A 16,750-nucleotide genomic window follows, 5' to 3' on the forward strand; every position below is an offset into this window, starting at 1 on the left:
CTTTCTACGGAGAATAAATCTGCTGCTATATTCTAGGTAACCATTTCACATTTACAGTACATTTAGCAATTTAATGAAAAATAAAACTGGTTGAAACAGTTGGAAATACCATGTTGTTTTAAAGTGCATACTGAAGACAGAAGTACAATCTAGTCTTTGTTGGAAAATTCCATTAGGATTTGCTGGAATTAACATTATTTCCTTGCAATTTGATAAATACATGTTACAGGCAATAGCGGAATATAACATATTTGCAAAAATATCAGTATGATATCATTATGTGTTTAACGCCACTTCAACTCCCGAGATTCGAAATTTCATCCTAAAAATACTTTTTTCCTTTTACTTGCGTGTAAGCCTTTCGGGCACGGTTCACCCGCATTCATTTACTATTACATGCCAACCGACTATGCCAGCATTCGACCCCGTAACTTTGAGTTCATGAGTCGAACGCCTACCGACCTGTGCCATGCTGCTGGTCACAAAGTTTATCAAATTTCATTCATTCATTCATTCATTCATTCATTCAAAATCTATTTAGCTTCTATCATTCATACCTTTTTTGCCGGCCATTAATTAAAGAGTGTCGCCCTACATTCTACTCCTTTGTCCGCTTTTCTCACGGGCAGGCATTTAACGCGATGGAGTCAACTCATGCGGTTCCGGATCGCGTTGTATTGTACCGTACACAGAAGTCGCTGATTCCCCTAAGAGGTTCAGCTGAATCACTTTTATTGCGGATATACAGAGAAGCAATGTCATAAGAGCCAGATCTAAATAATTCATTAAGAGGATAAGCATATATTGTGATCCACATGAATTGTGTGTTTAATTCAACGCTGCAGATAGCAGTAGTGGTATTTCCTTCGAGAGTAGCTGACTTATAACAATTAAAATCTTACTTCGGCATCTTGTTAACCTGCTATCAAATTATAGCTGAAAAAAAAAAGCTAGGTATATATGCAGTTTGAATTGCTTACTAAGGAATAATAATAATAATAATAATAATAATAATAATAATAATAATAATAATAATAATAATAATATGGATTTTACTTCCCTTTTACCTAATCAGTACAGTACAGTTTGGACCAAGGCAAGGAAGAAGAATAAAATATACCGAGAATGAGTGACAAAATAAATGAATTGATAATATTATCAATCCATTAGTCTATTCATATTACATACATTATGTCCGGCTCCATGGCTAAATGGTTAGCCTGCTGGCCTTTGGTCACAGGGGTCCCGGGTTCGATTCGGGAATTTTAACCATCATTGGTTAATTTCGCTGGCACGGGGGCTGGGTGTATGTGTTGTCTTCATCATCATTTCATCCTCATCACGACGCGCAGGTCGCCTACGGGAGTCAAATCGAAAGACCTGCACCTGGCGAGCCGAACATGTCCTCGGACACTCCCGGCACTAAAAGCCATACGCCATTTCATTTCATATACATTACTTTAATTATTGAAGAGACAAGTTTTTGGTAACCCCTGCCAGTCTGCTCTATAAACTTGCAGAGCGTCAGAGAGAGCAATTTTAGAAGATAGAGTTAGGAGCGAAGGATGGTTTATTCTTGTGTCCAGCTGTACCTGAAGTGTTCTTCAGCGAGTTGCTTTCTTGGGATCTTCTTTTATTGCGTAGTAAAAGTTACGTTACGTTATGACCGCACTGCGAGGCTTAACATGGGAAGAGTGGAAGGGATGAGGGATGACAGGATGTCAATAGCAATATTGTCGTTCATACTATTTATTGTGTTTTGGGTAAGTGAGTTGTAAATTTGAACTATATTTACAGCAAGCTAAATTTCAATGCCCCTTGACAACGATCTCTCAACGTTCTTCCGTACTATCCAAGAGGCTTCACTCAACCAGCTTCACTCAACACGCGACCCCATTTGAAATTTATTTTGATTTTTGATTCTTATTAGTTTGCAGCGATCTTTCAGCAAACTATTTAAAGAAAAAAGCCAGACTGAGCAGCTTGGGTGGTAGAGCCCAACTTGGCATGTTCGATCCTGACTCAGTCCGGTGGTATTTGAAGGTGCTCAAATACGTCAGCCTCGTGACGGTAGATTTACTAGCACGTGAAAGAACTCCTGCGGGACAAAATTCCGGCACCTCGGTGTCTCCGAAAACTACAAAAAATGTAGTTAGTGGGACGTAAAACTATAATAATAATTATATTTTTAAAATATTGTAAGCAATTTTTAAAATCGTATTCTGTACGTTACTTGACCTTGTGGGTGCTAGTACTGCAGCTGTAAATGTGTACTGTATTATACACATAGTATTGCCTGATCTTTCGGGTAATTCGAACATTTCTGTATCCGAACACACCACTGCCTTAACTAGTTCGGGTTACCGGGGTTTCAATCTACTGTACACACATCCGTGAGCTGTATTTTGAGACCAGTGGTGGTTCGTGACATTTTACTGGCAGGGCTGTGCCGCATTCTCTTTCCCCTCCCAATCGGTCCACCTTTCACTGACCAGCATCACGATATTTTTAGATGAAATATAATAATAATAATAATAATAATAATAATAATAATAATAATAATAATAATAAAAATCCGACCGGGCGAGTTAGCCGTGCGGTTAGGGGCGCGGAGCTGTGAGCTTGCATCCGGGAGATAGTGGGTTCGAATCCCACTGCCGGCAGCACTGAAGATGGTTTTCCGTGGTTTTCCCAATTTCACACCTTGCAAATGCTGGGGCTGTAGCTTAATTAAGGGCACGGCCGCTTCCTTCCCATTCCTAGGCCTTTACTGTCCCATCGTCGTCATAAGACCTATCTGTGTCAGTGTGACTTCAGGCAAATAGCAAAAAAAATAATAATCCGATGACGCTGGCTGAATAGAAATCTGCTTGTTGCACTACAACAATACATAATTAATTAACTACACCACAATAGCATTTATACACACACACACATTAATCAGCTGACAGCTACTACTATTGTGGCATTGCACTATTTCACAGATCACAATCACAAGCGACAATAACGACATTCACGAAAACAAATGCACAGTGCACGCCCAAATTTCTCTCACCTTGCCCAAATCTCAAAGCATAAAGACGTATTTAACAATTTGACCAAGCCACAAATAGCGTCGTCACCTTTATGGTTACATTTTGCGTCTTTATTTTAGCTCCATTATAGAAATGAATTGTTTAACTAGTCAGTATAATGGAATACATTATTTTGTAAAATGTTTTGGAATTAATCTCTAACAACAATTAATGTAAGACGTAGGAGGGCGGGGGGAAGCCTGGGTACATCGTGAAGTAGTTGATGATGTTGCTGCGGGCTCTGCTAGACAGACCATACGCCATACACTTCCCCTGACAAGCTCATACCGTCTTTCCAGGCTTCTCCCGCACCCCGCACTCTTGCTAAGCTTTAGGGACCTACTGAGGGCTCTCTTGCCAAAGCCCGACCGCCTCATGACTAAAGAGAAAACACCGTGCTTGCTGAACGGCTGCCACGGTCCGACAGCCTTAGTCATGAAAATATGAAAATCTACAGCCTCTTTCCAGTCATTCGACCTGGTCAGTAATGGAATGAATGAAGCCCCAATCTAGCGGCGAGGATAGGAATTGTGCCGGCTGCCGAAGCCTGTCGCTCTTCTCTGGACAGCCTTAGTCATATCTTTGAAAATAATAAAGCGAAATGTTTACAGCCAAAATAATAAAGATAACATTGTATAACTGAATAGCACACCACCATAAGTTCGATTTCGTTACATTTGTCCGTCTCTTTACGCAATCAGTTACAGAGTGAAATTATGATGTGTTCTTGAAAAGGCGATGGGGTGGCGCCCAAAAGCCCTTCATGCATGAATCGACACTGTTTGAGACAATGATTACTGTATTCCCCTGCACTCCACATCATACGAGAACAGCTTGTCCACGAACAAATAGCACTGAAAGATGTCTATATTTTGAAGTCCAAACATCTAGGTTATTAGCTTAGGTAGAAATGTAGGCTAGCCAAGCACTTTTATTTCATTTTCAAACAATTCAACTCAGATCATGATGGCTAAAATAGTCAAGAAATAACAATATAACGGTGATGATATTTGTCTACCCCTTAGTACCGTTTGGAGATGAGGCGAGATGAATTTTTATGACATTTTTACGACCGGATGCTCAGACTGACACCGACCTCTGTTGTGAAGCCCAAAAAATGAAATGAATGATAGTGAATGAAATTTTGTGAGGAGGTGGAAGGAATCGACTGTGGCCTGTGTATTGGAACTATCCCGGCGTTTGTTTCGAAGTGAGAATGGGAAACCACTGGAAAACTTTCTCAAGACAGGCGACGGTGAGGTTCGAACCTATGTGTCTCCTGAATGCAGAGCTTTACTCCATAGCCGTAGCATGTTACCAGTTGCGGCCACTCTGCTCGATGATGATGATGATGATGATGATGATGATAATAATAATAATAATAATAATAATAATAATAATAATAATAATAATAATAATAATAATAACTGTCTTTAAAAATCTATGCTAATCAGAGAATTATATCTTTTTCCTGGCCTATTCCAAATTTCTTGAGATCGGTACATCTTGTGGATTTGGCCCAGTTTTACGACCGGAAGCCTTTGCTGACGCAAACCATACATGAAGGAATATAAGGAATATAATCACTATTGCGTGTTTCTGTGTTTTTTTAGTAGGTTGGTTTGTTGCGTGTGGATGAAGATGTGTATTCAGACAAGCACAAATACTTAGTCTCCTAGCCAGAAGAATTAGCTGTACTAAGTTAAAATCCCTGACCCGGTCGGAAATCAAACCCAGGGCTTTCTCAACGTAAGGTCTCTACACTGACCATTCAGGCAAGATTCCGGACAATAATAACATTTTCGTTATTTTACTATGGTACCGGTAAATGTTTTTAACTTTGGGAATGGCCAGAAATAAGCAAAAAATATACAACTTGTATAGCGGGAAGAACTTCTACCATACACCTGACTGTTGGTCCGGTAAGTGAACCAGGAAATATAGACCTATTACGAGACAGCAAACGGTCTTAGCAGGTAGGGGCGGTTAGGTGAAAGGTGCAGGGGTGGAATCACCACCTAATCGGGATTCAAGGAGGGGTGGGACATACCTACCATCGCATCCCTTCCCCCTCCTCAGCTATTGGAAGTTACTCACCCCTGTAATCTGCTCTTCCTTACAACCCTCCCTCATTTCTCAGCCTTTCTAAAGACCTTGGAAATTGCAGTCTCGAATTCACAACTGAAACGCCAACATCTTTTCTTCCTCGCAAATTTCTTGCAGCCAGCCAAGCAATCATTTCTCTCTTCGAATACTCTGATTAGCGCAAGCTTTAAAAACAATTCTTTAAACAGAATGGAAAATTAAGAAAATCTGCTGTTAATTGTCAGTATAATTTAAAAGTATCACTTACATTCAAGAAAGAAAAATTGGCAGAGGTAATAATATATATATATCGGGATGGAACCTCTTCGAATCACATTCTACAGATTCAGACGTAAGTACAATAAATTTCTAGTGGTTATTGTTGTTTGAAATCACGCATTATTATTGCTGTCTTTATTATATAATATACATTATATAATAATATTGTAAAGCTAATATAACAATAATAATAATAATAATAATAATAATAATAATAATAATAATAATAATAATAATAATAATAATATTAATAATAATAATAATAATAATGGATTTTGGCTTAAAAATCTTAATGACGATGTTATGATAGCTCATACGGCAAAAATGTATGGGAAAAACATATTGGCAATTATATTTTAGGCAAATTTTATTATTTGCAGGTATGGGCTAGAAGTGGCATTTTGGGAAGATACTCAGACATTTGTGAGAAGTATAAAATTCGGGATTATCTCCGTTAGTATTCATCGTACGGGTCGGAAATTAAGCCTGTATTTTACACAATTTTATTATGAATAGTTTAATAAACACATTTGGTTTACCTGCCCTAATGAGCAGGAATAGAAAATTGGAGCATGTGATACGATTGGATGAGGTTAGATTATCTAGGAGACATAGTAAAACTGTAAGGAAAAATGTATAGATTCGGATTAGGTTGCAAAGCTAACTACTCAGTACTTAATTCTGTAACGACTATAATTAGGACTAGGGATTACGTGAAAATGATTTTGGAAAAGGATGAATGTGAGAGATATCTTAACAGCCTATTTATGGTATGTTGTCTCTAAAATAACCGAATATAATAATACATTTATATCCAGATAGAACATGAAAGGAAGTCCGATGTTACAGCATATAAAATATTTAAATGAGACACACTTTTTTCAGCTTATCTCACCTATTTCTGTCTCATTTTTGGTTTTGGTCGTATGCCCTTCCCGACTCCACGCGATTTTTGAAATGAAAATTTCACCCAAGGGTCGACTAGGATTTGCACCTCAGTCTTCAGGGTGGGAAGCGAGCAGTTAAGCTACTGAGCTAATCAAGTCTCCCCGCCCCCAACGCACAATATTTTAAAAATATTTACGAGAGTAGTAGACATGAAAGAAGCGAGAATGATTGCTGGTGCAAACGGGTGGGAACAATGACAGAAGGCTACTAGGAATGAGGAGATAAAGAGTAAGTTAAAATAAATTCCTTAGATGAAACTGTACATATAAATCTCCTTCAGGAATGAGGCCATGTGAGGAGAATGGAGGAGGATACGTTACTTAGAAGAATAATGCACTCGGTCAAGGAGGGTAAGAGAAGTAGATGGAGACCAAAGCGCCGATGGTTTGAATCTGTTTCTAATGATATAGTGATGACAGGCACGGAACTAAACGAAGCTACAGAGCTAGTTGCAGATTGATGATGATTGAAGTGTTTAATTAATTCACATAGACTTCAAGACTGAACTCTGAAAGACATAACAGCCTATAATGGAGATGCATTTATTTATTTATTTATTTATTTATTTCCAAAAGTTTATTTCAAAAATTAAAATATCCAATATACTATTTCTGGTGACATAAGACAACTAGCTTCTTTCAAATGTTTACAATTAGGTGAGAGGGCCAACTGTATCCGGCTCCTTGACTGAATGGTCAGCATACTCGTTTTTGGTTCCCGGGTTCGATTCCTGGCCAGGCCGTGGATTATAACTGCGTATGGTTTAATTCCTCTGGTTCGGGAAATGTGTGTTTATGCTCGTCTCAGAATATTTCTCCTCATCTACGCACGACACACCACTTCACACTACCAACCACCAAAGAAACACACAATGCCGGGCGAGTTGACCGTGCAGTTAAGGGGCGCGCAGCTGTGCGCTTGCATAGTGGGTTCGAACCTCACTGTCGGTAGCCCTGAAGATGGTTTTCCGTGGTTTCCCATTTTCACACCAGGCAAATGCTGGGGCTGTACCTTAATTAAGGCCACGGTCGCTTCCTTCCCACTCCTAGGCCTTTCGTATCCCATCGTCGCCATAAGACCTATCTTTGTCGGTGCGATGTAAAGCGAATTGTACAACTTATACGAAACACACAATAGTGATTAAAACCCTCCACATAGGGTTGGCAGCAGGTAGGGCATCCACACGAATACCGACCCCAAGAATATTGGGGAAAAATGACAGGGAGAAGAACAAGAAGAAGAAGAAGACTAACCGTGATCTGGAGAATGTACCTGCATGTTGTTCCTTGTAATTTGTGTGTGTGACTCATTTTCCTGTTCGCTCCATATCACGCCACGAGGTAGATGAAAGGTCAATAACCTGCAGTTTTATTCGCCAAGGTAAGCTGCATTGTGAAATATTTACAACCGCAGATATGAGCTTTAGACTACTGCAAATTACATAAGGCCTTGGAATAATTTGTCGGTGAATGCAGAAATTAAATAGGACAAGGACATTTCTCTATTATAGTTACTCATCAAAATCATATCTCGGTGAATTATTGTTCTGTGTTACTTAATGGTAAAGAAAGAGAGAGAGAGAGGGGGGGGGGGGGAAAGATAGCTACTTAATGGTGTCTCTTCAGTCAAGATGGTGGTCTTTTAGGGTATAAAAAACAACATCTGACAGAACCAGGAGATAGGACTTTTCAAAGCCTCACTTCCTCCACAAAGTACGAGTCCATTATTATTATTATTATTATTATTATTATTATTATTATTATTATTATTATTATTATTATTATTATTATTATTGCTAGCGGCTTTACGTCGCACCAACACAGATAGGTCTTAAGGCGACGATGGGATAGGAAAGGCCTAGGAGTTGGAAGGAAGCGCCGTGGCCTTAATAAAGGTACCGCCCCAGCATTAGCCTGGTGCGAAAATGGGAAACCTCGGAAAACCATCTTCATAGCTGCCGACAGTGGGATTCGAGCCCACTATCTCCCGGATGCGAGCTGACAGCCGCGCGCCCCTAACCGCACGGCCAACTCGCCCGGTCGAGTCCATTCAAATAAATAGTATATTTATAATGAGTTTTTAAAAATATTGCTAAAGTGAGCATAGTCACAAATTTAACCCTCGAAGTTCTTTTACAAATTCAGAAATGATTTCATAGAATAATAAATACTGTAAACCGGTGGATGAGTACTGTAATTTTTTTGCTATTTTCTTTACGTCGCATCGACACAGATAGGTCTTATGGCGACGATGGAATAGGAAAGGGCTAGGAGTGGGATGGAAGCAGCCCTGACCTTAATTAAGGTACAGCCCCAGCATTTGTCTGGTGTAAAAATGGGAAACCACGGAAAACCATCTTCAGGGTCGCTGATAGTGGGATTCGCATCCGGGAGATAGTGTTCCTGAATTATAGTATCCTTCTTCATTTGAACCAACTTCAGCATTACAACTCGTATCTTAAACAGACATTGTAGTATATTTTTCTCCTGTCTCTGAACAGTTGTTCATATCAAGGTACTTTTTCCTACGAAATAAATAAATAAATACATAAATAAATAAATAAATAAATAAATAAATAAATAAATAAATAAATAAATAAATAAATAAATAAATAAATAAATAAGGTGGTAAGTCTGTTGACCTCTTGGCTGGCAATCGGTGTTCTACAAATTGCGTATATATACCGGAATATCATCACCCTAGAGTAGTATCATGTTAATTATTCTCTCATATTCTTCCAGTCTCGGTTGGAAATGACCTTTGCTCATTACTGGGTATTAAATAGTACGCCAGATTGTACTTCAATAGGACAGAGTTCAAGACCAAGACGTGTCAAACCTTTTCAGCAGATTTCAACTCAAGGCGATGCCCTCTGGATATAAAGCGAGATAGTGCAGTGTGTACCACATCTGCGATCTTTCATTAGGTTATTAATGACATAAGTGGACATAATGTAAGATCTTGTACCAGACTTTCTCGTATGTTTCTTTGAGGTAAATAGACTACTTACTGAACAAATACAGTACCGGTAAACTTTTTTTTTTTTTTTTTTTTTTTTTTTCGTAGAGTAAACGAACGGCATCTTAGTTCAGAGCTGTGCTCTGTATCGACGTGTTTGCAATTTTTAAAAGCCGCGACTGGAAGTTTCCTTTGGTGCATACCAATAAAGAAGGGTACTGTATTGAAGAGAGAAAGAAAGATGGTTGTACAAGCCAAAGACCTATATTCTATATACATACATACCGTGACATAACAGTAAGAGCTAGCGCCTTAGGCGGATGTGGCGCATTCTAGCGGTGCTTTCTTGGCGTGTTGTTATTCCGTTAGTCTAGCGGCTCATGCTGTGACGTCACGGTAAGACATCGCTTGCATGCTCGTATTCCTCCAAGCCCGTTCGTTCCTTCGTTCGACTCACTCACTCGGCAAAATGCCAACATTTCCGCGTTTGAGAATAGCAAGTTGCACGTGCTACAGCTAGATTCCATACCTTCAACTCCTCTATGCCTTAAAATCCAAGACTGTCCGGGATATTATAAGGCAAACAAAAAGCTTATCTTCTATTTATTTTTTCTTCTTACAGTCCTGATCTACAACTTTCTTACCTCTGGCATTCCCTAAACAAAAAGATTTTGCACAGTAATTTCTTCACATGTAATTCTTACCAAGATAGACACATATCAAACTGTACCGCTAGCCTATCAGTCAACGAAAACCTTAATTCAGTGCCCACCAACAACCAAACTCAAACGTAAACCCAAAATGTCGTAAATAAGGAAGCGAGTAGCCGAATAAGATTCATCATATCTGATGTAGGATGTATAAATATGTCTGTATAAAAATGTAGTTGCTAGAGTGGCGTAATGGTGAGGTTTCTGAAAGATTAGATTACACAGAAAATATTTCTTGTTCTGACAATGACAGTGATTTGTAAAGCAAAGTACAGCCTGTGGACTGTGTTATTCATGTCACTAATGCTCTCTGTTCCGGATTTTCGGTCATCCGGGCAATACCTGGATCCGTTTGTGTCGAATAAATGGAGGTACCATTACTGTATATTTGCAGCATAAACTACCTTCAGATCGAAGACTATGAGAGATATTGTAATTCAAACAAAATGTCCATTTTCTCTTCTTCTTCTGATTATTATTATTATTATTATTATTATTATTATTATTATTATTATTATTATTATTATTATTATTATTATTATTATTATTATTATTATTATTATTATATAACGAAGCCAGTCCCACTATTCTGCTAAAACCAGAAATCGTATTGCTTAGGAGTTCCCAAAAACAATGGAAACCGAATATGTTTTTCATCCGACTTGTAATTAAGTAAATCAGAAATGTCTTGCTTCTTGATACTGCAGTCTTCTGAGGTCTTGGGTCACCGAATGTCGTAATGAATCTTACTGCGGTTAATAATGATTCTACCTTTGGTGTAAAACAGCTGTTCTTACAAGACGGAATCGAACATGGGCGTTGAGAGAGTAGCAGGACACTTAAAACTCTATGTATATTAAGATCGAGTTACTAGTAACTCAAACATCCCACCCGAGTGAGAAAGATATATTATATCGGAAACCTTATGGTTACTGCTATGTGTTAGTTGAACAGAAACACGATCGATTCAAGACTGTTATTCAAATCAATTTGCCTAACACTAGTTGCTAGTTACTAGCCATAACCAGTTGCTCCATTTGGTCGGTCAAGGAACCTCTAAGAGGCCAATAGAAACTCATAAACCTTTTAGACGTAAATGCGGTAAATAATGCTTATAGAACCAGAGTTCTTTGCATAAACAGTTTTATTCCAGCAAGATAATTCAGCCTTGCTTCCTTGTTGTTCGACCATTCCCTTAAATTCCTACTAAAAGTCAACATAACACGAACAATTTCAAAATTGGTGGAGTTTTTAGCACCTCCTCGGTCGGCAGATAGCCAACGTTACGTGACGTAGTTCGCACGTCTATTTCAAGTCGGAGCTCTTTTTACATTCTGTAGTTATACTGGGAATTCTTACAGTACAATGTTATGGCCTCCTTGTTAAGATACAAGAATTACATTTTGGGTGTTATTGGTCTTATTTTGTATGTGATATTATGATGTATTATAGTCATTAAAAATCCTATAACTAAGTACCAAAAACAGTGATTCGCAAACCGCCTCAGAGTATATATTCTAGGATTCTTGCAGTGCCTTGTAGTTACAGTATGTGTAACTGAGTTTATTTTGTGTTCGAATTAATACAGGACCTACGGAATTTGAAATAAGCCAAACAGGGAGTGCAAATGGAAACCATACTTACGTTATTATGACTAGTGTCAATGCTGAGAGTCAAATTTCGGATCAACAAATGGCACGTTTCCCTGTCTTCACTTTTCCGTCAGAGGTATAGCAATGGGTGTGAACATATTTATAATCTGGATCCAACATGTATCCTTATTACAAATGAATAAATTAATAATCATCCACGCAAGTTTAATATTCTTTTACTGACTAATACCGAATCATTTCGCAGTGTGACATTATTTACCTAGAAATCCTGATACAAAGCTAAGAAAGAAATCCACCGAATGAATGAACACTACTGAATGAATTAATGAATATTGTTTTAAGGGCCAAACATTTAGATTTTCAGCCCCTAATATATGACTTAGTTTCCCATTACAGCTATTCTGGTCGGCCTATTGTCAAGTTAGGTTCTTTTAATTTTGGAGAAAGAGTTGCTGAATATTTGATATGGTTTATTATCGATTCCAAACCGAACTAAGTATTTCTGAAAGATTCTACCTCTCTAGGTACAGTAATTCTTTTGAACAACACTACGTATTTAAAAATCTTAATGTTCTTACCTTTGGAATCTTTGATAGACTGTAACAATTTTATAAATGATAACGTTGTTTATTCTTTTACAGCGGTGAAGTTTGGTCGCATGTCCAAGAAACAGAGGGAGAAAGTGGAAGACGAAGTACGGTTCCATCGGGCGCAACTTCGAGCCCAAACGGAGACGGTACCCGATAGTTCTGTCTTCGACCAACAGACTCCTTCCTCGTCCGACCAGCTTCAGCCCAACTACAACGGAAGGTAGGTTTCTTGGCATAGTGTTACTTTAATTCATACATTGCCAGCACCGGAGTGTTGTATTAGAATTCCTTTTACAAGAGGCCTTTGTCCAGCTGGGAAATATGAGATCCCATTGCATTGTTGGTTACTGAGGTTACTTGAAGATTGCACCATATGCTTGTGTATTGCAATTATTATATCGTCGTTACGCCTGCGAAAATCATAGCGTAAAATATTTCAGTTTAGAATTTTGGCTGGTATGATTCTGTCCAGTCCGCTTCTGTGGTGTAGTGGTTAGTGTGCTTAGCTGCCACCCCCGGAGGCCCGGGTTCGATTCCCGGCTCTGCCATGAAATTTGAAAGGCGGTGCGAGGGCTGGAACAGGGTCCACTCAGGCTCGGGAGGTCAACTGAGTAGAGGTGGGTTCGATTCCCACCTAAGCCATCCTGGAAGTGGTTTTCCGTGGTTTCCCACTTCTCCTCCAGGCAAATGCCGGGATAGTACCTAACTTAAGGCCACGGCTGATTCCTTCCCTCTTCCTTGTCTATCCCTTCCATTCTTCTCATCCCCCGCAAGGCCCCTGTTCAGCATAGCAGGTGAGGCCGCCTGGGCGAGGTACTGTTCATCCTCCCCAGTTGTAACCTCCGACCCAGAGTCTGAAGCTCCAGGACACTGGCCTTGAGGCGGTAGAGGTGGGATCCCTCGCGAAGTCCGAGGGGAAAAACCGACCCTGGAGGATAAACAGGCAAAGAATAAGAAGAAGAAGAAGGAAAGAAGAAGAAGAAGAAGAAGAAGAAGATGATGATGATTCTGTCCATCTAAGATTCAATATTGTGCAGGTTACTGAATATCAAAGAATTCTTCTTCTTAATTTTGTGCGCTGCGGGTCAGTAGTTTTTACGTAGAGGTTTTTGCAGGCGCAACAACGGTGTACATTTACATCAATTGTAAGACCTCCAGAACTGTGTGGCTGATCTTACTTCGCGAGGTAATATCTCTAATATTCATTTTCCCATGGAAGAATTTCTCCTTCCTGGCCTTTTTTTCCATTTACTTGAAACTAGCTCTTTGTGTAGACTAAGCCAAATTTTACGGCCAGTTGTCCTTCCTGATGTCATCAAGATGTATTCCTTATTGCATGTTTCTATGGTTGTTAGTGGAGATGTGTGTATTAAAACTGTAATAGCGCTATTCCCTGTCTTTCACTTTTCCCGTCAGAAGTATAACGGTCGAGAAAGTAATAATGATCTGGATCAAATATACAGCTTTATTAGAAATGGTGAATAAATGATTAATCAAACATTATTAATAAACACCCAGTCCGCGCATCAGAGGAATTAAGCATTCGATGCTAAAATCTCCGGTCCGGCCAGGAATCAAACCCGGGGGGTCCTCTGAACAGTAGGCTGCTGTCCTGACTATTCACCCAAGGAGCCGAGAGTGTGAGGGAGAATTTATTATCTTTTTAAAAGTATCTCTCATTGTTTCCTGGATCCTATGCTAGTTTAAGATGCAGTGCAATTTACTTCCTATCTATTCATGACATGTAGGTAGTTAACGATCTTGTAGGGTCTTGGAAAAACGTCTCACTGAGCTGTAAGCAAATAAGGACTTTCACCATAAATTCAAAATTGCTCCCTTGTAAAGCCAGGGCAGGTCGCTAGCTGTATGTAAATAGATCAGCTGTGTGGTGAAATTGCCGGTAGTATCATTTCCCACTCCTCCCTGTTATCTCTTTCTTCTTAGAGCTAATAGCATGTCGAAGGCAATGCACATTAGTGACGATTGCCACGCGGGGGGAGCGGCTTCGGGGGCCTCCCACAAAAAAAAAAAAAAAAAAAAAAAAAATTTAAAAAAAAATATATATATATATCCTGTTCTCAAGGTTGTAGGTAGCCTGTTGTCGGTTGGCAAACAAGGGTTCTTAAGTGCGAGAATCCCCATTTCAGTAGATCTACTAGCTTGTTAAATGACCCGTCTTCTAGGCAAAATTCTGAAAATCGAGTCTCTTAAAATCAATGGAGTGGATGTCAAACAAGTAGGCCTATTATAATGTTTTGACTTTACATGTTCTGATTTCTTTGATTATTTTATTGCAGCTATGCTTACGACAGCAGCCTGGGCAGCTATACTCCAGCGGGCGGCTATACGTACACCCCAACACAGGTCCACACAATGACATACGACATCAGTGCAGACTACGTTGATAGCACGACAGCGTATGACCCACGACCCAGCAGTCAGACCATGGATGCACTTGCGGCTGACAGCGCCATAATGGCTAATGTTGTCACTACAGGTTAGTAATATTTCATTAGAATTTAAAGGACATATAATTTACCAGTCTTAATGATATTATAGTTCAGTACCGGTATGTTGATTTACAGGCATGATATAGTATGACCATTATATTTTTGTATGGGATAGTTTTGATGTAGCTGAATGACACAATCAACTATAGTTTGACGTATGATCAACTTTTACTTCTTCCGTGGCTCAGGCGGCAGCGCACCGTCCTCTCACCGCTAGGTTCCGTGGTTCAATTCAGGTTTGTGCTGGACAAAATGGAGGCAGGACAGGTTTTTCTCCGGGTACTCCGGTTTTCCCTGCCAGCATTCATTCCAGCAACACTCTCCAATATCATTTCGTTTCATCTATTAGCCATTAATCATTGCCTCAGAGGAGCGCGACAGGCTTCGGCAGCCGGCACAATTCCTACCCTCGCCGCTAGATGGCGGCTTCATTAATTCCATCCCTGACCCGGTCGAATGATTGGAAACAGGCTGTGGATTTTCATTTTCACAGTATTCTCCACCTGGCTCGGGTGATCAGAGGTGGAGTGTCCGACTCACGCTTTCCAAGTTTGTGAGTTCAATCGCACACAGTTTTTGATTGGGGAAGAAATCTTAGCAGTTCATGTAATAATAATAATAATAATAATAATAATAATAATAATAATAATAATAATAATAATAATAATAATAATAATAATAATAATAATAACTAGATCGTGGGTTCAAATCCCACTGTCGGCAGCCCTGAAGATGGTCTTCCATTGTTTCCCATTTTCACACTAGGCAAATGCTGGGGCTGTACCTTAATTAAGGCCACAGTCGCTTCCTTCCAACTCCCAGGCCTTTCCTATCCCATCGTCACCATAAGACCTATCTGTGTCAGTGTGACGTAAAGCCACTAGCAAAAAAAATAATAAAATATATATATAGAGAGCCAAGTGTCAGCAATTGTTGAAATATAATAAAGACTTCTGGCATCTACCTGACTAAATGAATACCACCTTAGAAACCGTCCATTAGAATTCCACTTGCAGTCTAGATAACTGCTCAATCCTGTTAGCTTCAGTCTTCAAGCATGATTACAGGGATTTAAAATATTTAGAACTAGTGTATTTATGTAGTCCCGTGACATGTATTTATGTAGTTCCCACCTAGCGAGTTGGCCGCATGGTTAAGGTCGCTAGCTGTGAGCTTGGATTCAAATCCTATCATTGGCAGCCCTGAAAATGGTAATCTGGGTTTTCCTATTTTCACACCAGACAAATGCTGGTACTGTACCTAAATTAAGGCCATGGCGATTACCATCCCAATCCTAGTTCTTTCCCATTGTTGTGTCACTGAAAACCTTTAGGGTGTTAGTGCAATGTTAAACCACTGTGTGTCAGATTACCAGACTGGATTTCCGGATAGCACTATCAAAACTTGGATTCCACAAAAACCAATGGTGGCACTAACATGAGGTGTACTAGGTAAGATAAGGAGTGAGGTAATTTGCCAGTGCTTTTCTCACTGGACCAGAAAGTGCTATTGGAGTACGACTAGCCCTATAAGTAGGTCACACAGTCATGCTGTGAATGTCATTACTCAGCACCACCTATATCTTAGCAGCTTCCATATTGTCACAGCCATAAATAAAACTGAGACCACAGTGGAAGCTACATTTTGATTGGGCCTGTTCAAAGAACCATGAGCACAAAATCTAAATATAATGTAGTTACAAATTTTTGATTTTTTTGTACTTTAGCACTCAAATTTTACAGAGATTTTTTTTGTGTGTGTTATTGAATGTTATATTTAAAACAATATATTTTCAACATGTTAGGAGTTTCACATTACTAATAAATTTAATTAATTAATAATTAAAACTATAGGAAGATACACTGGCTGGCACAGAATAAATTGCCCCACACAGGAAATAATGTAACACATTGTGTTTCTCTTTGATGAATCTTGTATTTTACTTGCTGTTCAACTGTTTCCCACAGGCGGTATTGTAAAAAT

General features: G+C 39.2%; 1 protein-coding gene across 8 annotated transcripts in view; it reads left to right on the forward strand.

Annotated features, from left to right (window-relative positions):
- Hr3 (Hormone receptor 3) overlaps nt 1–16,750 on the forward strand; it is a 586,730-nt gene that overhangs the window by 524,104 nt on the left and 45,876 nt on the right. For all 8 annotated transcript variants that reach the window (XM_067147643.2, XM_067147641.2, XM_067147642.2 and 5 more), the window contains 2 exons: nt 12,309–12,477; nt 14,555–14,754. In XM_067147643.2, coding sequence (XP_067003744.2) covers nt 12,309–12,477; nt 14,555–14,754 — 369 coding nt within the window. The remainder of the gene's footprint in view (nt 1–12,308; nt 12,478–14,554; nt 14,755–16,750) is intronic.

Source organism: Anabrus simplex, chromosome 5 (assembly GCF_040414725.1).
Source record: "Anabrus simplex isolate iqAnaSimp1 chromosome 5, ASM4041472v1, whole genome shotgun sequence".
Classification (NCBI taxonomy): Eukaryota; Metazoa; Arthropoda; class Insecta; order Orthoptera; family Tettigoniidae; genus Anabrus; species Anabrus simplex.